At 43.4% G+C, this 21,348-nt stretch overlaps 1 protein-coding gene across 3 annotated transcripts in view; it reads right to left on the minus strand.

Moving 5' to 3' along the window:
- Positions 1 to 2,544: 2,544 nt before the first annotated feature.
- KLHDC4 (kelch domain containing 4) overlaps positions 2,545 to 21,348 on the minus strand; it is a 47,852-nt gene continuing 29,048 nt past the window's right edge. For all 3 annotated transcript variants that reach the window (XM_016129437.2, XM_036231534.1, XM_036231535.1), the window contains 7 exons: positions 17,879 to 17,971; positions 14,695 to 14,854; positions 7,415 to 7,490; positions 5,479 to 5,687; positions 4,417 to 4,819; positions 3,472 to 3,597; positions 2,545 to 3,186 (listed from right to left, as the gene is read on the minus strand). In XM_016129437.2, the coding sequence (XP_015984923.2) occupies positions 3,014 to 3,186; positions 3,472 to 3,597; positions 4,417 to 4,819; positions 5,479 to 5,687; positions 7,415 to 7,490; positions 14,695 to 14,854; positions 17,879 to 17,971 (1,240 nt within the window). In that variant the 3' untranslated portion in view covers positions 2,545 to 3,013. The remainder of the gene's footprint in view (positions 3,187 to 3,471; positions 3,598 to 4,416; positions 4,820 to 5,478; positions 5,688 to 7,414; positions 7,491 to 14,694; positions 14,855 to 17,878; positions 17,972 to 21,348) is intronic.

Below are 21,348 nucleotides of genomic sequence, written 5' to 3' on the forward strand. Positions count from 1 at the left end.
ATAGAGAAATGCTGGTCAGCCGAAAGATGTCACCTGAACTTAACGTTTTGCAGGATGATTAAAAATATGAACCATTAAAGGACATGCCCTTAACTCACGTCTCTTCACACAGCTCTGTGAGGAGATGGACGCAGAGCACGCAAGTTTTCTCTTATACACTGAAGTGAGATGGCTTTCTAAAGGTTGATCGCTGGCCAGAGTTTCTGAGTTATGAGACCCACTCCAGAGATTTCTTTTAGAAAAACAGTCACCACTGGTAGCACATCTCAGGGACACAGAATGGGTTGCAAAACTTGCCTGTGTGACATTTTCAACCTGCTTTACTAGCTCAATCTGTCATTTCACGGGAAGATAACAACTGTGTTCAAGTCAACAGATAAAGCGGCTGCGTTCAAAGCCAAACTGGAGTTATGGGGGCGACAAGTGAACAATAGATTTTTGACATGTTTCAAACATTTGCAGAGATTTTGAAAGAGACTGAGCCAGGGCCTTCTTTCTCCCAGCTGGTGCATGATCACCTGTCTCAGCTTTCAAAAGAGTCTGAGCATTACTTTCCAACCACAAAGAATCCCTGAATTGGGAAGGAATGGATCTGCCACCTATCTGTAAATAAGCCAGGTGAATCGACTTTGTCAGTGCTAGAAGAGGATCAACTGCTTGAGATCAGAAATGACGATGGCCTTAAAAGTATGTTTGAGACAACTTCAAATCTCCATACATTCTGGATTAAAGTCAAGGCAGAATATCCTGAGATTGCCACAAAAGCACTAAAAAAAAAAAAGCCTCCTTCCATTTCCAAAATCTTATCTTTGTGAAGCACAGCTTTCTGCAGTGACAGCAACCAGACCGAGATGACGAAGTAGACTGGACAAAAGCAACTTACCTTGCATGTCACTGTCTCCCATCGCCCCAAGATGAGACATCTAGCTGCAGGAAAACAAGCTCAGGGTTCCCACCGATTCTGCATTATGATGAGCTGTATAATTATTTTGTTATATATTACAATGTAATAATAAAGTGCACGAGAAATGTAATGCGCTTAAATCATCCCAAAACCAACCCCACACGTCCATGGTCTGTGGAAAAACTGTCTTCTACTAAACCAGCCCCTGGTGCCAAAAAGACTGGAGACCACTGTTGTGTCACATTTCTACCTCCCCGGCTGCTGGACATTGAAGGCACACTGTTACTGGTGTTTTAATCACAACAATTAAGTAGCAGAGGTAGCTCCTCTTCTGGAAGCTTGTTTATTTAATCCTCTTGGGTTCTGAGCAGCCTCTTTACTCAAACTGCATCTTTAGCAACAGCTAAAGATTGGACGTGACAGCAAAACAGATACTGGTTTGTACAAGAAGTTTCTTCTTCGGGGGATTGTTACTTCTCTTTCAACTTAGTTGATTAAAAATGATCTTCTTCCTTCAAGTCTCATTTAGTTATAGGCTGTTCTATAAGAAAAATGGCCTCTGGTAATAACTGCTTTGGCGCTGACAACATCTTCCAATTATTTCCTCCCAAAACTGCAGCAAAGCCTTAGCGGCTACACAATTGAGCCTGGTGTGCTCACATCACAGGAAAAGATAGAAGACTCTGAGGGACCTCTGTGTGGTTCCCGCAGGCCAGCTGTGGTGTTCACTCTGGCTTTTTGGCCCTGCCATAGGAGCTTCTGGCTGGACTCTACCTAGAATGGCAGAAAAAGACCTAGACTCCCCTACCATCCAAGAGAAGTGCCATGAATAAGAGGCCAACACTACAGTGCCTCACCGTCCTACCCAACATAGCCCATGCCAACCAGGCAGGCCGTGTGCTACCTAACACCTGCCTGGCCTCTCCCTGATGACCAGGGTTCCCGTGGGCACTGCCAGGCACCACAACGAGAAGGAGGCTCCAGCTGGCAGATGTCACGGCAAGCTACTGCCAGCGGAGAGCTTATTTCTGGTCAGCCTGTGAGAGTTTATTTCCCCTCTGGGTCCTGTTACAGAGCAAGGTCATACCTGTCAGAGCTGTTGGGTCTTGAGCACTGTGAGAACATAAAGACGAGGTAGACCAAGGCACTGCTGCTGGGGCACACTGGCCCCTGTCCTTCCACTGAAGCCTTACCAGACCCATGCCCTGCTCTGCCAGAGGTAGGCATTCCCACTTTTTTTTTTTTAACCTCCAGGTAATGAACGGGATGACCTGTAGTGCATGGGATATTGGCCCCATTACTGAAAACTAATATTCTACATTCCCGTTGTTGAAGATACTTAAGATGAAAAAATGCACGAGGTGTGAATTCAAAGCCCCACTTTGACCCCAGTTACACAAATGAACAGCGGTCTCCCGCCACTCACCTTGGGGTAGGCACCAGCGTGTTAACTCACCTAGACTTCCACTTGACGGGCCCCCTGTTCCTGAGCCAGGCGCTGGGCAGCGACACCACAGGGGGTAGCGGGGTCCCTGCCCTCCAGCTTCCCTTCCTGTCACCTGAGGTGGCTCCACCACCTCCTCCTCGACAAGGTAAAGAGCGCAGCCCTGCAGCCTTGGTACACTTGATCGCCACGAGAGCCCAGAGCACAGCTGAGTGGCAGAGAAGGAGCGGGACCCCCCAGCCAACAGCTACTTTATTTTACAGATAAGAAAACACTTACAGGCAGTAGGAGTGCTGCTCCTGAAATCTTTTTAAAATCAAAGAGACAATCTCTAGGTTGATGATGTGCAGCCAATCAGAACATCTGTCTCCTACTTTTACAGAAAGAAAATCGCTACAAAGCACAGCGTCCAATTTTATAAGAAGAGAAACATGTTTCCTGTGGGCGCTTCATATTCGAAGTGCTGCCGGTTGTGTGGGTGACCTTGCCTTTGGCCTGGCCATGCCCAGACAAAGAGGCCCCACTAGGACCATGGTGCACGCAGGGCCACAAAGAAGACAACCTTTGCTGCGGCTTCGTTCCAAGTCCAGTTTATTTTAAATCACAACAGTGACGCTGAGGAAAGACCACCTCATTGAGTTTGACTTCTGGCCCAGCCTGGCAGCTCACGCTGAATCATCAAAGAAAGTTTTTGCCATGACATGGGCTATCTTCAGCACTCTCTTCTCCTTGGCATCAGGCCCAGCGTCATCCCGGGCAAGCCTGACCCAGTACTGCTCAGTCCTGGGCAGGTAGTCTGTGAACTGCTCGCCGGGCATCACCAATGGGTGCTGTGGCTCTTTAGTGAGGAAGAAGAAAGAAACATGTTCAGCTAAGGGAGGGACCTGGTTCAGGCAGTGTAGGAGGCCACCCGCTCGCGGCCCGATGGAGTAAACATGTGAACACCTGAATTTACAGAAGTGACACCATGAGGCCATTCTTCACTTTATCAGAGAAACCACTACACTACTCAAATAGCAAGCTGCTCAAACATACTCCAGATATAAATGTTAAAAAAAAAAAAAAAATCAGGCTCACCTCCAGAACACATCTACAAAGCAAAATCAAATCTTAATACACTCACCTCCTTCCTCCTCGCCACTGTCCTCGCCACTGTCCTCGCCACTGTCCTCCTCATCTTCCTCTCCGCCCTCCGCACCCTCGCCCACATCGCTGTCCTCTGAGTCGGTCTCCAGCCACTCCTGAGTTTCTTTAGAGCAAAATGAACATTCACAGAGTGTCAGTGCACCCAGGCCAGGGGAACCAAGACCGGAATCTCCTAAGGATCCCATCTTCTCACTAAAGAAACAGCACATGAGAGCGAGGCCCCTGCCCATAGCACGTCTGGATGCTCAGGGAAAACACATTGTTTTCCCTAGATCTTAGCAGAGATGGTGAGAGTGAGATTGGTAAAACCAGAAAACCCATCTCAGAGGACCCTCCGTCTGCCCAGCTCTAACATTGCTTCACTAGAGACAGGAACAAATCTCACACCAGCTGTTTCGTACCTTTCCCTAAATGTGTGGATTTTATTTTTAGTCTCATATCTTAAAGAAATGAGCAGTGACTTAAGTCTATTGGAAGCCTGTGATACAATGTGAAAGTGACAACTGAAGGAACACAGCAGCTTGGATCAGAGAGCAAATGAGGCCCAGAGGTTCAGAAAGTCACAGACTGGAGAGGGAGCTGCCCGGTCTGCTCGTGCACACACAGCAGGCTGCCGACAACAGGAAGAACTCACAAGTAAAATCTTTATGTACCTATGAGCAGCACCTGGACAGGTCTGAGGCTCACAGGAACAGCGTCAGGGTGAGTCCCCCTCTCCTCAGCTCCTCGAGCAGGATGGGTGTGCACAGGAGAGGCCTCCACCCTGTGGCCAGGGCCTGCCCTCATGTGAACGGCCAGCACCAAGAGCACACAGCCCATCAACGCAGGGCGGATGTGGGTGGCACTTGGGGGCAGATGAAATGAAGATGATTTCAGGGTTTGCACCCCAACCTGAGGCGATGCTTACACCACCTCAGCTCACCTGGATCTGCCTCTACCAGGGCTGTCCATTCATCCATCTTGTGCAGGTCGAGGCAGTACAAGTCACTGAGGGTGACCTGGCGGTCACCAGCCTCAAACATGCCACCATAGAGGTAGAGGCGGCCATGCTTCACAGCCAGCATGGCGTTGGAGCGGGGGCTCGGCTCCACCGCAGGGCTGCCTGCCTCCTCAGGGCTCTCGTCCTCATCCGACTGTGGCTGTCCAACCAGGCCTGGGGCACTGAGCACCTGCTTAATGGTGACCACAGTCCCGTCCTCTGCGACCACCTCTCTGACCACCTCTAGGGGCGCCAGGGTGCTGGGTCCCCCACACTCCGGCTTGTCGGCACCCAAGGGCTCTGCTTTTGGTCCCCGCCTGCGCTTCCTCTTTTCTGACTTGGGTCCCTGTTGACGAAAAGCAGGGCAGTTCACTTTAACGGCAGACAGAGGGTGATGAGCAGGGGTGGCCTGGGCGTTCTAGAGTGCACAGGGAGCGCCACCCACCTCGGGTGCTGGGCAAAAAGCTGGAGGGCCACACCCATGATCCACTCGCTGGGGTCGCCCCTCAGAGACCACACAGCCTCTGCCCAGTTTCACTTCTCAGAGAAGGTGGAAAACAGTGGCAAGCCCAGAAACGAACCCTCACCTGATGCTCAGCAGAGGCATGAGGGCCCTTCAACCAGAGCTGAGCCTCTGCCACAAAAAGTGCCCACCCTCTCTGTGCCTCGGGCCCTGTTCCTGAGGGCGTGACCTGACCCCATCAGCCACCAAGACCTGAAGCCCTTGGGGTCCCCACTGCTGGGGCGGCACCCGCTGTATGCCTTTCTGAGACTAGTGCCACAAAAGGGTGGAGGTAACCAGTTCCCTGTTTACAGTGCTGGTAAAGAAAGTGACATGCTCACAGAGCCACACAGACAGAGGGTCCTGGGAGCCTGGGTGTCTTAACACCAGGCCTGGAAGGCAGAACCAGCTGACGTGACAAAGATGAGAGCCAGGTGCCCTGCTTTAGGCCGCATGCCTGGCACACAATGTATCGTGACAACCACTTCAGAACCTGACTCTACCTTCAGCTGCCCTGCAAACCAGCGGTTCTTGATGGCATCATAGAAGTGCAGGTCATTGAGGAAGTCACCCTCCAGGCTCTCCTCCTCTTCCTCGTCACAGACACCTCCAAAAAGCAGTGTCTGATGGTTTGGGGCCACAGCCACTGAAAAGCCGGACCTGGGAGTAGGCTTGGCACCCGAAGGGTTAATCCGAGTCCATATCCATCTGCCTACCATGAGAGAGCAGAAGATGGTGTAAGAGGAAGGGAAGGAGGGGTACCAAGACCTGGTCAAGGGGCACAAGTGTCCCCAGTTGCCCTAGTGACTAGGACAGATGAAAAAAAATGCAAGACTATAGGTAAAAGAATACCACGTTCACTCATTTTGCAGAAAAAACGCAGTTCAACAGGCTACCTCCCCCCGACCCCTCCCCACTCCAGTTTAATCCCCCTTAAGGTTCAGTTTGCATTGGACTACCTTTTTCACAAACACTCCAAACACTGCAGTCTAGGGACACTTTCCAGCTGTGAATGGAGGCAGTGATGAGACAGAGGCGGGCATGCCCGGTGCTGGGAGAAGCCCGCGTTGCAGCCCAGCCTCCATAAAGACCCTCGCTTCACCTTCCCTTCCCGAGCAGGCTGCACGGTCATGGCTGCACGCCCACAAGCCCTCCTGGAGGCCACACCACTTTATGTTCTTCCTTCTGGCTTGTGCCTAATCTCCATGGTCACCCTCAAAAGTTAACCTAGCATGAAACATGGGGGAGAGTTTTCCACCATGTATAGAAAAAAAAAAAAAAACTAAGCTTTTTTTCCTTTAATGAACATTAAAAAAAAAAAATTAACAGAAGCATCAAATGGCAAACATTCTATTCAGTCCTGCCCAATGCCTTCCATCAGAGCAAAGCACAGGTGTGACTCTGGGCACACCCTAAGTAGGCCATGAGATCAATTCACTACCACCAGCATTGTAATGCTTTGAGGAACTAGAAAAGGATACATGTCAAAGTGCCCTGTGTGTAGCCAGGTAAGACGCACCTGTATGACACATGCACATGAGCGTACACAAGCTCATGACCCACCACGTGCTTCTCACTGGGGGCCAAGGGCCTGATGGCCAGGACACAGAGGGTAGCATGCAGGCCTGGGGTCCCAATGCCTGGAATGTAGTCCAGCTTTCAAGTTCAAGTCCACTGATGTGTAAACTGAGCAAGTTACTTCATGGCTCTAAACCTGAATTCCTGCTTGGAAACACAGATGTCATCGATTGTGCAACGCAGTGTGGCTGGCCCCCGAGAAGCGCCTGGGCAAGAACATTTCTGAACCCTTGGCTTGACGAATTTTAGAGCAGGAAAGAGGTAAAGGTATTTTCACAATAACCCCTCATTTCACAGATGAGAGATCTCACTCACAGGAGGTGAAAGAACTTGCAGGAGGTCACAAAACAGACCCAGATCAGACCGGACCCCCTGGGTCTAGTCCAGTCCTCTCATTGCAAGAGCAGCATCATGCAAATGAACCACAACCTTGCTTTTTGTAAAGTTTTTAAAAGTGAACATTAGGGATGTCGACCCCACAGCAAGCATTCCGGAAGTCTATATCCTAACATTGGTCACTTGCTCTTAAGAAGATAACTGACTAGAAAGCTGTGGCTCCTGCTCTCTACAAAAAGAGTTCAAGGATTGACAGTGTTTTCAAGCCAGTCTGTCCTGAACTCCCCCAAAGGGTGAACACTTCCCAGCTACTTCTGTTGCGCAGACAGGCAGACGCTGTGGGTTATTTATGGAGTGTCCAGCCTGGCCTGCCCAGGGGTGAGGAGGGCTTGCCCACAGCTCCATGCGCGGTGCTGACCACCAAGCCCACCTCCACAAGAGCAACTGGGCTTTCGTTTCTCTGTCCTGCCTTTTGCAGCAACACACAGACCACCCACAGGTCCATCCTTTCTCACAGTGCAATACCTTCTCTTCCTTCCTCAGACTTTAGCAGGAACATATCAGAATGCTGGGTGCCTTTGTCCACATCTTTCTTGACTCTCTGCAAACAGAAAAGGGGAGCTGTGTGAGAACTAGCCAGGTGCCACCTACAACACCCAGGCACAACCCCTAAGCTTGTGCTCTGATTTCTTGCAGCGGTGACTTCAGCCACAAAGAAAAGCTGAAATATGACAGATTTAATTTTGACCTCATCTAAACAGATTTAACAAAAGTTTTGGTATAACTTATTAAATATAGAGTTTAAATTTTAAAAATCTGCCATGTGCACGGCCACAACCAGAAGCACTCCAGTGCTCTCACTAGAACTTCCTGTGGACTCTGCAGCGATCCTATTTTAGGTGAACAGGGGCTCTACTGGAGACCACTGTGGGACCACTAATGATATCATAACATAGCCATCCTTCATTTTCAGCCCCTGTGTATCTTCAATTCACACCATCTTTAAAATCATCTGACTCAGGCTTCGCTGCAAGGATCAAATTAATGCTCCAAGCAGAAGCCAGCCACACATGTAGAAACTTTTCTGAGCTTCTAAAACAAGCCCAAGTTTCTGAACCCTGAGTCTTCAGCTTCAAATGAGCATTATTAACCAGCTGGACCAGGCAGCTCATTCTCCACAGCAACATCCTCCAGGCCTCATGCCACAGCTGTTACCCAAACACTAAAAGTACCTATAAAGTCACTCAGCAAAATGTCATCCTGAGTGGAAGGACTTCAATAAATCTTAACTTTGTCTTCGTATTTATTCTTTAAATTGCCTGTTTTTAATAAACATTTAATTTCAGAATAGTTTTACATTTACAGTAAAATTCAGAAGATTATACCAAAGGTTCCCATATCGCCTGCACCCAGTTTCCCCTACAGTTAGCATTTTGGTGTGACACGTTTGTTGCAACTAATGAATCCATATTGACAAATTACTATTAACTGAAGTCCTCAGTTTATTTAATTTCTTTAGCTCTTCCTCAATGTCCTTTTTGTTTAGCTGTCATGAATACTTAGGCTCCTCTGGGCTATGACAATTTTTTAGAGTTGCCTTGTTTTTGATGACCTTGCCAGTTTTGAGGAGTGGTAGTCAGGGGTTTTGCAGAATGACCCTCTATTGGGATTTGCCTAATGTTTTTCCTCATGATTGGACAGGGCTGTGGGTTTTGAGGTGGTGGACCCAAAGGTAAAGCACCCTTCTCATCACATCATGCCAAGGGTTCACACTGTCATCATGACTTATCACTACTGACGCTGACCTCAATCACCTGAGAGGCATGTCAGGTTTCTCCACTGTCAAGTTACCACCCTCACACTCTCAATTTTCCACACTGTCCTTTACAGAAGGACATCACTAAGAAGCCCCCACTTACAAAGGGAGCGTCAGGCTCCATCTCCTGGAGGGCGCAGTGTCTACACAATTTCTGTGGAATTCTGCATAGGTGATTTGTCTCTTCTTGATTTATCTATTCAATCATTTGTTTATAATCATATGGATTCATGGTTATATTATACTTTGGGCTATAATCCCATAACCACTTCACTTACTTTGTTGCTCGAGTGGTTCCAGCTTTGGCCACTGGGAACTCTCAGTTGGCTCCTGTGTCCCTTTCACATAACCCGTCAATGTGAGTTTCTTATAAATGCTTCCTTAGGATCTGGCATTACAAAATACTCTGATTCATCTTGTATATTTCTTGCCCCGGTCCTAGAACTGGCCATTTCTCCAAGGAGCCCTGGCTCCTTTCACTGGAAGTGGCATTAGAAACTAAGATCTGGGCACCCAGTGTGCTGACTGCTTCTGGGTGTTTCCAGGTCTGCTCGGCTGACAGAGCCAGAAAATATATGTGCATAATTCTTTTTAACTAATGAGTATGTGTTGTGTTACAATAAGGGGGAAAAAAGCCATTCTCTTTTGGAAAATAAAACAATCTAATTGTCCATGAATTGGGCATGTGATCTGAATATCCTAAAACCAAGGAGATTCGACATTTGTCATGTGTGGGGAGCCGCTGGACTCTCAGGAAAAGAACACTGGTACATGTCTCTGGTTTTCCTTCTGGAAATATGTGCACAATTCAAGTGATGCCACTTCTGCATGTTACACATTATTAAAACTAGGTATTCTTCTTTTTTTCTAGGTTAACACAGAGGAAATGATGACTGCTTCCATGCCTACCCTTCCAGACCCAAAGACCCAGCATTTATAGGAACTAAATTCACACCTAGATACCTTGCCTGCTGAGGGGACACTGAAAGAATTCAGTGACATCGCTACTTGTTGTTAGAAACTCGGATCACAGCTGTGCTCCTGCCAACCTCTCTCCTGGCCTCCTTGTCATCACTGTACCTGCCAGCGTTAACTATGCTATTTTGCTGACTGCCATGATTTCTTCTTAAAACCATCAGGCTCAGAGGGAATCTTTTATGCCATAACATTTAAATATGTCCCCTTCCAGGCCTTGTGAGCCTGAACCCCTCCTAAGAAGGGCTACTTGCTTACCTGGGGACCATGGCTTCTGCAGAGTGACAAGCCAGGAAGAGCTCTGGCTGGGGGACAAGGATGCCACACCCTTCTGACTAGAGTTGACTAGTTAACGGGTCTGCGTGCCCCAACAGCTTTCTATCTCCTCCTTTATAAACAGCTTCTTTGCTTGAAGTGTTGTGACTTTCTTTTATTTTGGATCACTTGTGTCACAGATTCTTTCTATTAATGCATATCGCACTGGCTTTAAATTCAGTTAGCCTTTTCACTGGATTCAATTGTACTAAAAGAGGAAAGAGAATTTGCATGGGTCTTTGAGGATGTCAAACTTCTGTCCCGGGAATCGAAGTTCTGAAAGGGTCCGGCTTTTCTCTAAGATGAGCCACCTCCTTTAAGCAACTCAGGAGACTGATGTTAATGTCACACAGCAGTAGCCTGGGTGTGCACTCTACAGAGAATTTATTCTTCCACCCGTGAATTTCTGTCTAATATAGTATTAATGGAAGCCAAAGACATCTGAGAGAAAGATGTGAATCAAGTGTTACAACATTAAGTTGAAAAATTCAATTGTCTTTGAAATTATTTAGTCTGTCTGAGACCCCAGAGCCCGGCACTGGGCTGCAAACACCACCATCCCACCCTCCTGCCCAGCCCCGTCCGGGGCCCTCTCCTTGCAGCCCACACTGAAGCTCTGTACTCGTGCCCTTGAACCAGCAGTGCCCAATCTAAGACTCAGAGATAGACTCCTTTCCACTGTCGTGAAAGCACATACCTCAGGCCACCCCAGACTCCTGCTTTCAGTATAGTCCGGTCCCTGGAAAAGGCAGCACCAGTTCTGAAGTGAGCAAAGGCCCTGCACTGCGGAGAACCGGACTTGTTCAACAGCACTCTAAAGAGCCCCTACTTCTTGTGTCTGCTCTCTGGGGCAGCCCCACATTTATCCCCAAAGGACAGGGGGAAATTCTATAGAAAGCAGTTGCAACCTAGTCAAAATTCAAACAAAATGAAAAGCTCTGAAAGGGAGAAGTTATCTTTAAGTTACCTGCTTTCTTAGGGCCAATTAAAGCAGCCTCGTAACAAATCCAATCCAGGGACTGTGCAAACACAGAAAGCCCTGTCCTGAGAGCTGAGAAACAGCAAAACGACTGACAGCAAGACCCGGAGGTCTCCATCAGCCAGGTGGTTCCACTTTACAGATGACTGACAGAAACCCCAAACTGCACATGAGCTTGAAACATCCTGCCAGACAGGTGGGGATGAGCAACAGCAGTTCCCCCCCGCCCATGGCCTCACTTTCCCCAATTTCTATTACCCATGGTCAACCACAAAATAGTAAATGTTCCCTAAATAAACAATTCATAAGTTTTAAATTGGACGTCATTATGAATAGCGTGATGAAACCTCACACTGTCCTACCTGGGACACGAATCATCTCTTTGTCCAGTGTATCCACGCTGTATATTCTACCCACCCGTTGGTCACTTAGTAGCCATCTTGGTTATCACACTGACTGTCACTGTGCCACAGTGCTTATGTTCTAGTAACTCTTATATTACTTAATAATGGCCCCAAAGAGATAGAGTAGTGATGCTGGCAATTCGGATATGCCAAAGAGAATCCATAAGGTGATCCTTTTAAGTGAAAAGATAAAAGTTCTTGACTTAATAAAAACATCGTATGCTGAGGTTGCTAAGACCTACAGTTAAGAATGAATCTTCTATCCATGAAATTGTGAAGAAAAAAGAAATCTGTGCTACTTTTGCTGTCGCACCTCAAACTGCAACAGTTACAGCCACCGCACCTAAGTGCCTAGTTAAGATGGAAAAGGCATTGTGGGTGGAAGACACAGACGGAAAACATGTTGCAATGGATGACAATGTGTTGCGCCACAAAGCACTAAACCTATAGGAAAACCTCAGTGAGGAATACCCTGAAATGAGTGACATGAAGCCATTAACTCCAAGTAAGGAATAGTTACATCAAAGATCTGGGAATAGGTTTGGATTGAAAAATATAAAAATTGCTGGAGAGAGAGAAAATATTCACATAACTTTTATTACAGTATGTTGTTATAACTGTTCTATTTTATTATTAGTTATTGTTGTTAATCTCTTGCTTTGCTTAATTTATAAATTAAATTCTATCATAGGTATGTATGTACGTATAGGAGAAAACGGTGTATCTAAGGTTTGGTACTATCTGTGGTTTCAAGCATCCACTTGAAGACCTGGACTGTATCACCTAGACATAAGGGGGCACTGCTATACTTTAAAACACACCATAAATCCCTCTCGGCTTATGTGTCCAGAGCAGTGGAGATAGCAAGCCTCCTCTAACCTGCCAACATTACTGACCAGCTTCCAGTCAACCTCAGCACCTTGGCCAAAGGGAAGTCGGTTTTATAAATTAGTTATCGAAATTTCATCCTGGTTCCCCCAGATTTACAACAGCAGTAATTTTTCAAAACCAGGCACAGTGATGGCTGACGTCACCAGCTGGACCATTTGTGAAACACACAAGCCACTAAGAGGATATTCCTTCCAATGCTTCATGATTTAAGACCCTACTGGTGCAGGCTACTGTAAAGATGGTCCAGGGTATTTTCACTGGACAACGCACTAGGCCTGTTGTCAGATCACCATTTATGTCACCCAGCAACTCCTCCTGTACCAGGCGGTGACGCCAAGCAGGAAGGAGCACTTCACCCACCTCCCACCCAGGACCTTCTCTGTGAAGGACATTCCAATTGGAACTTGAGAAGACTGCTCAGTTATTCCATGCAGCCCAACACCTACGTAGACTAACCACTTAACATTCCATAGCATCCACAACTCAAATCCTTTTCTAATTCTGATAAATCCCCCAAGAATCCAAACAGACAAGCTTTTCACTACAATTCAAATGCTACAAGTCTGGAGTAAGTGAACTTGGATTACCCACCTAGTCTGTGTGGCAGGATAGAGAAAAATAAGTGTTGAGAATTATGTACTATTCTGATTAAAGTGGCAACAACTTAACAAAGTTTCACTGTTTAGCTTCCCATTTTACTCCATGAAGCATCTGCTATGATAAAGCACTGGATGTGGGTACAGTTTCTGGCCACACCAGCCTATTTCTAAGGGCCCTCCCAATTGTCTAACATCTAGCTGAGGATGGGCAAGTCACAATCACAAAAAAACTCCTAAGACTCTCTCTTTCCAGAACAAAGGCTGACCACTCACTAGGGTGGGTAGGGTATGGAAGGTGGGGACACAGGACACCTTCCTGCTGCAGGGTAGCTCCCTGCCTCAGTTGTCCTTACCACCCCACAGGCGACCTGCTCAGCCATGAGCCATCAAATGGCCCATTTCGTTGGGGGGAAATGAAAATTAAAACCACATGAGGGAGAGGGGAGGTGGATGAGGTAAAGGGGGTCAAATATGTGGTGACGGAAAGAAATCTACTATGGGAAGTGAACACACAGTATAAGTGTGTGTGTGTGTGTAACAATTTCCACCATTGTTATTAAGTCATCACGTCTTACTATTAAAGTGTATAGCTGAAACTTAATGGATTTCGTTAACCAATGTCACCATAAAAAAATTAATTAAAAAAAAATCATATACTGTGCGGATGTCAGTCAAAGGGGATAAACACACACACACACACACACACACACACACACACACACACACACAAAGATGGCATACATCTGTCAAAAAGGCTGAAAATAAAAAGTGTGACACCATCATGCACTTGCAAGGATGTGAAGCAGCCACAGCCCTCAGGCGGTTTTGTTGCAACTACTTTGGGAAGTTGCTTATTAAATTAAGCTACACCCCTCTGTGGCCCACCAGAGATATCAAAATGCACAGCCACAGAATAACTTGCACAAGAATGCTCACAGCAGACTTATTCAAAATAAAAACTGGAAACAGCCCAGGTGTCTACCAATAAAAAAATGCACTAACTGTGGTATGTTACATAATGATTACTACTCAGCATAAAGAAGCAGTGAATGTGCAATGTGGATAAATCTCAAAACACTGCGTGAAAAGAGGTTTCCTCTAAAAGCACATATCGTATGACTATGCCTATCTGAAGTTCCAGAATAGGCATACCACATATATGGCAGAACCAGGGTTCTGGGGCCCTCAGGTGCATTCATCTACCGAAACCAGCGAGTGCACACTCAAAATGTGTGTGCTTCACTGTAGGTATTTTTACATTAAAAACCAAGCATTGAACTCAGTTCAATGATACACTCGTTCAAGTATTTAAAGGGAAGTGTAAAGATGTCTCTGCACTTTTCTTTGAAATACATCAAAAGACAATGGGTAGAGTGAGTGGGCACACTGTGTGGAGGACACACTGTAAGCCGGCGGGAGACCCTCCGGGGAAGGTGCACCGAGAGACTGCACAAGCACGTTCATGTCAGCATGTCAGCACTGCTTGCAAATGAGAAAAGAAAAGGCCCACTGGCAGAAGAAAGGAAAGCAAGCCGTGGTGTATGCTACAGTGGAACACTATTCACTGTTAGTGTCTGAGGCTTAGGAATCCAAACCCCCACATAGAGAATCATTCATACTGCAGTGTTTTCAAGACATGTGGATTAGAACGTAATAGAGCTATGACATGGCTGGAGCAAATTAACAGCATCTCTATTTCTAATTCAATAAAAAGATTCATTTACATGAAACTAATGTGCAATCTTATTTAGAAGTTTTTATTATTGGTGAAACTGAAAAGGGAACAGATAGAAGTTATTGTTATTTTCCTACATGCTATGTCTTACCTGTTTTGAGTAGCCCCCGTAGATGACGATGCTGCCCTGGGGAGTGACGGACATTTGGCAGCCCGATCTGGGTGTGGGCCCGGTCCCTAACGGGGACAGCTTGCTCCACGTGAATGTGTCCAGGTTAAAGGCATACACGTCATTGTAATAGATGTAATCTCTGGTTATAATAAAGTCACATAAACAAAAAGACAGTGATGTTAAAAAACGAAATTGATTTAAATTAAAGGTAAGTTTTCCACCATTGTTATTAAGTCATCAGGTCAATTAAAGTTTAAATTCACAAGACAGGACTGAAGCATATGTGAGTTTGCATTTGAAAACAGAAATAATGCTAGTCCATAGAAGCACTGCAATTTGCCCGGATCTGAAAGCCTTTTTAATCAGTTATACTGTATTTCCTGACATTGTTTTATAATCACAATCTTGCACATAATTACATTAGGTTACTATATGTGTAATTTTAAGCTCAACGATGAATTATAGACCTAGGTGAATACTCAGGACGGAGATGTTTACAACTTGGCTAGGGCTGTGAAGAGACCCTGGGACTGGGTGGCAAGATGGGACCGAGAAATCCTGAAACTGAAAGATGCCAGAAGCAAATCCTTTGACTCCATTAGCACAGGCGACAGCAAAGAGACTATGACGGAGGTGTTCCAGGAGGCACTGCAGCCCTGCCCTACTTAATGCTCCTGGAACATAAGTGACAAAGGACTCAAAATGCAGAAGGGGCATTGAGAAGGGAGCCCCATGTACGAGGAGAGCAGCAGCTCTGCCCGAGTCAGAGAAAATGCTGCATCCTGATGTCCCCATTCTACGGATGGCCACAGGCAATGCTGAGAGACCAAGGGTCAGAATTACAACAAAAGATTAACAGATGCTATCCAAAACGAAGAGTAGAAATGATTTTTAAAAGAAACAAAACAAAACAAAACAAAAACCATGTAAGTAGCTACTTCTACACCCAGTGTAAAGGGATTTTTTTTTTTTTTTTTTTTTTACACTGCATTCTAAAAATCCCAGCCTAGGGCTCCACAGCAGAAGGACCACTGTGCAAGACTGGTCGGCTCACCTACACTCTCGAATGCTGTGCAAAGGATAGCGTTGTGAAACAGAACAAGTCATCTTGTGAAAAATAAAGAATGTGAACTTTTTGACTGGCATCATGACCAAATGCACCATTCTGCAAGAGAAGGATTTTGTACTTTTGAACTGAGGAACGGGAATGCTTGTAGTTTTTAAAGGACTTTACTGCATTCCACTGTTTCCTCATATTTCATGCAGATTTTCAGCAAAATAATTTTATTCTGCACATAAAATAGCTACTATTATTTGTTATTTAAAAGTCAAACTTATTTGTTTCATATAGATGGTGACTACACATATCTTTGTTTTTTTCTCTGTTTCTGTATGTTTAAAATACTTTATAAACAATCATTTTAAACAGGATAACATATGACAATAGCTTTGAAATAGTTCTTATTTGAGATGGCTGCACATTATAACCATTGTAAAACTTGATTCACTTTATAACCTGTGCCAGGAGAGCTGTGTTGATCTTACACCTTGTTCTCCACACAGTAGGTGCTGAATTTATATACTGACAAACTCGTGAATCTCCAAGTCTTTGACAAAACCCCTTAGGTATACATTTTAAAACTAGCCCAGGCTCTCTTATCCAAACACCTACACGTCAAAGGGGTGGACCAGGGGCAGAGGGCCGGGGTGGGGACAGAAGAATAGAACGTGGGATCAACTGAAAATTGGCAACCTATGGTTGAGGACAAGTTCTACTACTTATTAGTTATCTTAGTATTCATCTTTAATTTGAGATGATAACCTGCCCTATCAATAGCTTGGTCTTTAAGAGAATGTGTAAAAACCACTTGATCAACTAGATGTCAAGACATAAAATTAAAGCATTATTGCACCCAAGTTACACCTTTAAAGATACAAAATCATTCCTTAATTTGAATTATATTTTTAAAATCCCCTCCAAAAGTATATAAGAATTTATATCTCCTTTTAGCAATAAAATATTCTTTACTCATGAAAACTCAAGCTTTAATTGAGCCAAAGCTACACAATGCCTCAGTCTAAGATGGGGGAATGGGGAAAAAAACACAACACTCACTACTCCTCACTCTTCAAATGCCTCCTCCCTCACATGTATGTGAGGATTTGTTTTTATGAACCAGTAATTATCAGAAAAAAATCTGTGCACATGGATCCATAATGTGACAAAAAATGTGAGCGGGACCACCACAATTATAACTTGATAATTATGTTATCTTTTAGAAGCGAGAGGAGAGTGGAAAATGAAAAATGAGGCACATAGAGAGAAAGACATCCATCTTTGACACAGTCAAGGTCAGAAGAAAAGCACTACAAAAATGGCCTTCATCAGGCGTTGTAACATTCTAGATGTTTTACCCAAAATGTTATGTAGTATGATGGCACAGAAATACTACTAACCTGTTCACCATGTATCTTGTTTGTCTGGACCAAACTAAGGACGCTCAAGAGGGTATCTGTACAGATAGATGATAGACTTAAAAAATCAGGGACCCTGCTGGGCTAGCCTGGAAACCCACTGTGGCTTGTACCAATGTAACCGTGACTCAGGAGAATTGGAGACCCCTCTTTAGACGCCAATGCAGAATGCGAGTTATTGCTGCATTCCCCCAGCACAAGGAATTTTTCATTCTAGCCCAGTGTCTTTCAAAGTGGAGCCCTCTGGCCCACAGAGTCATCATTACCTGCAAACTTGCAGAAATGCAGATTCTAAGGCTCTGCTGTAGACCTGCTGAGTCATAAACCAGAGATGCGGCTTAGCCACCAGAGTTTTAATAATCCTTCCAAGAGGATTCTGCACCAGGTTCAAGTTTGAGAATCCTGTGTTAGACAGGACTGTCCACATCATCAGCAGGGCTCGGTGCATAATAAAAATGGCCTGTTCAATAATTAAGAATTTCAAGACAGTGACAGCAGAACATTAAACCAAGCTCGGGCTCTCCTGAGGTTGGGGCCCTGTATAGCTAGCTACTTGAGCTGCAGGCCCACGAAGCTGGTCCTGGTTTTAGGAGATAGGCAGCATTTTCCACATGTACTCAGAATGGTTCTTCCCATAAAAAGCCCACTCTACTGCTCCAGGAAAGATCTTCCTGCTATTGGCACCAACCTTGTACTCTCATGGAAGCCACCAAAAAGGATTAACTGTCTCTTCCAGGCTACCATCCGATGTCCACTTCGACCTGAAGGACCCCCTGGTGATCTTTAAAAAAAAAAAAAAAAAGACGACTTTTTAGGTCAATTTGTTTTGTAAATAGCGAGCACTATTCAATTTAAACAGAAACTTTTGCAGACTTCAAGAAGCTCCTTAAAAAGTTTGAAAACATGGACCCCAATACTAAAAGGTTTTGTTAATAGAGATGTTTATGATGTGTTATCTGCTTATAACCAAATCTATAATGAAAGTAAGAAACAAACCTAGCAAACTACCAGGAACACATTTCTGAAAAGAAGAGCCTCCAGCAGGTGCTTTGGCAGGTATTCCAGAAGACGGCATATCATAGGAGATAATAGCTCCATGCATGTATTGTCCCTGAAGACCTTGCAGTGGGACAAGATGCAGAGGTGGAAAGCAGTGATATTAATGATCCTGACTCAGTATAGGCCTAAGCTAACGTGTGTTTGTGTCTTAGTTTTTAACAAAGTCGAAAACGTTAAAAAAAATTTTTAAATATGTAAAAGTTTATAGAAAAGAATATAAAGAAAATATATTTGTACAGCTGTATAATATATGTGTTTTAAGCCAAGTGTTACCACAAAAGGGTCAAAAAGTTAAAATTTAAGTTTATAAGGTAAAAGTTACAGTAAACTAACACTGATTTGTTACCAAAGAAATTTTTTTTATGAATTTAGTGTAGCCTAAGTGAATAGTGTTTATGACTCCACAGTAGTGTACAATAATGTCCTAGGCCTTCACATTCACTCACCACTTACCCAAAGAAACTTCCAGTCCAAGTTCCATTCATGTTAAGTGCCCTATACAGGTATACCGTTTTTTATCTTCTACACTGTATTTTTACTGTACCTTTTCAATGTTTAGATATGTTTAAATACACAAATTCCATTGTGTTCCAATTGCCTACAGTATTCAGTACAGTGACATGCTGTACAGGTCTGTAGCAACAGGCTATACCACATAGCCTAGGTGCGTTGTAGGCTGTCCCATCTAGGTTTATATAGTGCTCTCTAATAATGTTTACACAGTGACAAAAATCGCCTAATGACAGACACACTTCTCAGAGGCTAGTCCCATCATTAACAATGCATGACTGCAGACATGCCTTGTAAATGTTCAAAGAAGTCCTTCAGAGAAAACGAAAATCATATGGAGCAGAAACTCAGATCACAGTAAGAACACTGAAAAAGGTAAAATAAAAACTTTTATTTTGCTTAATTAATGAAACAGATAACAGTCTGTTTAAAATAAGAGCAACAATGTATTTTAGGATAGAAGCTTTTATACACACACACACATACACACGTTTATATATAAGTGAAGTGAATGACAAGAATAATACAAGACATGGGTAAGGAACTAGGATTATTTTTGTTATTATAAGGTATTCGCATTACCATGAAGTAGTATAGTGTTATTTGAAAGTAAATTTGGATTAGTTGTAAACATACATTGCAAATTCTAGGGCAACCCCTAAAAAAAAGAAGTATAACTGAAGTATATATGCTAAGAAAGAATAGAAAATAGAATCATATAAAGTGTTCAATTAAAACCTCAACAGGCAAAAACAGAGTGAAAGACAAACACAGGAACAAAGATCAAGGGCAACAAATAGAAAACAGTAATGACTATGGTAGAAATTAATCAAACTATATCAATAATCACTTTGAATGTCAACAGTCTAAATGCACCAATTAAAAGCCAGAGATTGCTAGAGTGGATTGAAACCCAAGAGCCAATTATATGTTGTCTACAAGAAACCCACTTTAAAGATACATGTAGATTAGAAGTAAATGGATGGAGAAAATATATCATGCTAACACTAATCAAAGGAAAGTAAGAATAGCTAAATTAATTTCAGACAGAGCAAACTTCAAAGCACAGAAAGTTATCAGGGATTTTAAAAAGGCATTACCTAATTATAAAGGAGTCAATTCTTTGAAAAGGGATAACATTTCTTAAGATGTATACACCTAATGACTATGTAAGGCAAAAACTAATAGACTAGCAAGAAGAAATAGATAAATTCACTATCATAGTTGGATAAATCAATGCCCCTTTCTCAAAAATAGACAGATACAGCAGGCAGAAATCAGTAATGACAAGAGTTGAACTCAACAAAATCTTTAATCAACTGGATATAATTGACATCTATAAACTACTTCATCTAACAACAGCAGAACACACATTATTTTCAAGCTCACATTAAAAAAAAAAAAAAAGTCACCAAGACAGACCACATTCTGGGCCAAAAAGCATATACAACAAATTTAAAAGAATAAAAATCACACAATGTCTGTTTTCAGACCACAATGGAATTAACTAGAAATCAGTAACAGAAAGATAACTAAAAAAATCCTAAACTACATAGGGATTAAACAACATACTTCTAACAAACACATGGGTCAAAAAGAAATTTTAAAATATTTTTAACTAAATGAAAATACAACTTATCAAAATTTGTGGGATGCAGAGAAGGCAATGCTTAGATGGACATTTAAAGAATTGAATGCACATATTATAAAAGAAGAAAGATGTAAAATCAACGACCTAAATTTCCACCTCAGGGAACTGGGAAAAAATGAAATAATAAGAATTAGAGCAGAAATTAATGAAACTGAAAACTGTAAATCAATAGAGAAAATCAACAAAACCAAAAGTGCGTTCTTTGAAAAGACTGATAAACTGTTAAGCCTCTAATCAAGCTAATAAAAGAGGATACAAATGACTAATATTAGAAATAAAAGTGGAAACATCACTACAGATCCATAGAAATTAAAAGGACAATAAAGGAATACTATGAACTCTACACGCACAAATTTGATTATGCAGAGGAAATGGACCAACTCCTCAAAAGACATAATTTGTCAAAACCCACATAAGAAGAAATATACAATCTTAATAGCCCTATATCCTTAATTAAAGAAACTGAATCTATAATTAATAACCTTCCAAAACAGAAAGCACTAAGCCCGCCCAGATGGGTTTGCTGGTGAATTCTGCTGAACATTTTAGGAAGAAATTACAATGATCCTCTATAATCTCTCTTCCAGAAGATAGCTTCTATCCTCTATCGAGCTTAGAGTATAATACCAAAAATCAGACAACGACATCATAAGAAGACTACAGACCAATATCTTTCATGAGCAAAGAGGCAAAAATCCTCAACAAAATACTAACGAATTGAATCCAAAAAGTATAAAAATGTGACTAAGTGGGATTTATACAGGGTATACCAAGTCTGGTTCAACATTCGAAAATCAATTAACATAATCCATCACATCAACAGACTAATAAAAGAAAAATCACGACATCATATCAATAGATGCAGAAAAAACATTTGACAAAATCTAATACCCATTCATGATAAAAACTCTCTCAATAAACTAAAAATAGAGGGGAAC

Source organism: Rousettus aegyptiacus, unplaced genomic scaffold, assembly GCF_014176215.1.
Source record: "Rousettus aegyptiacus isolate mRouAeg1 unplaced genomic scaffold, mRouAeg1.p scaffold_m13_p_14, whole genome shotgun sequence".
NCBI lineage: Eukaryota > Metazoa > Chordata > Mammalia > Chiroptera > Pteropodidae > Rousettus > Rousettus aegyptiacus.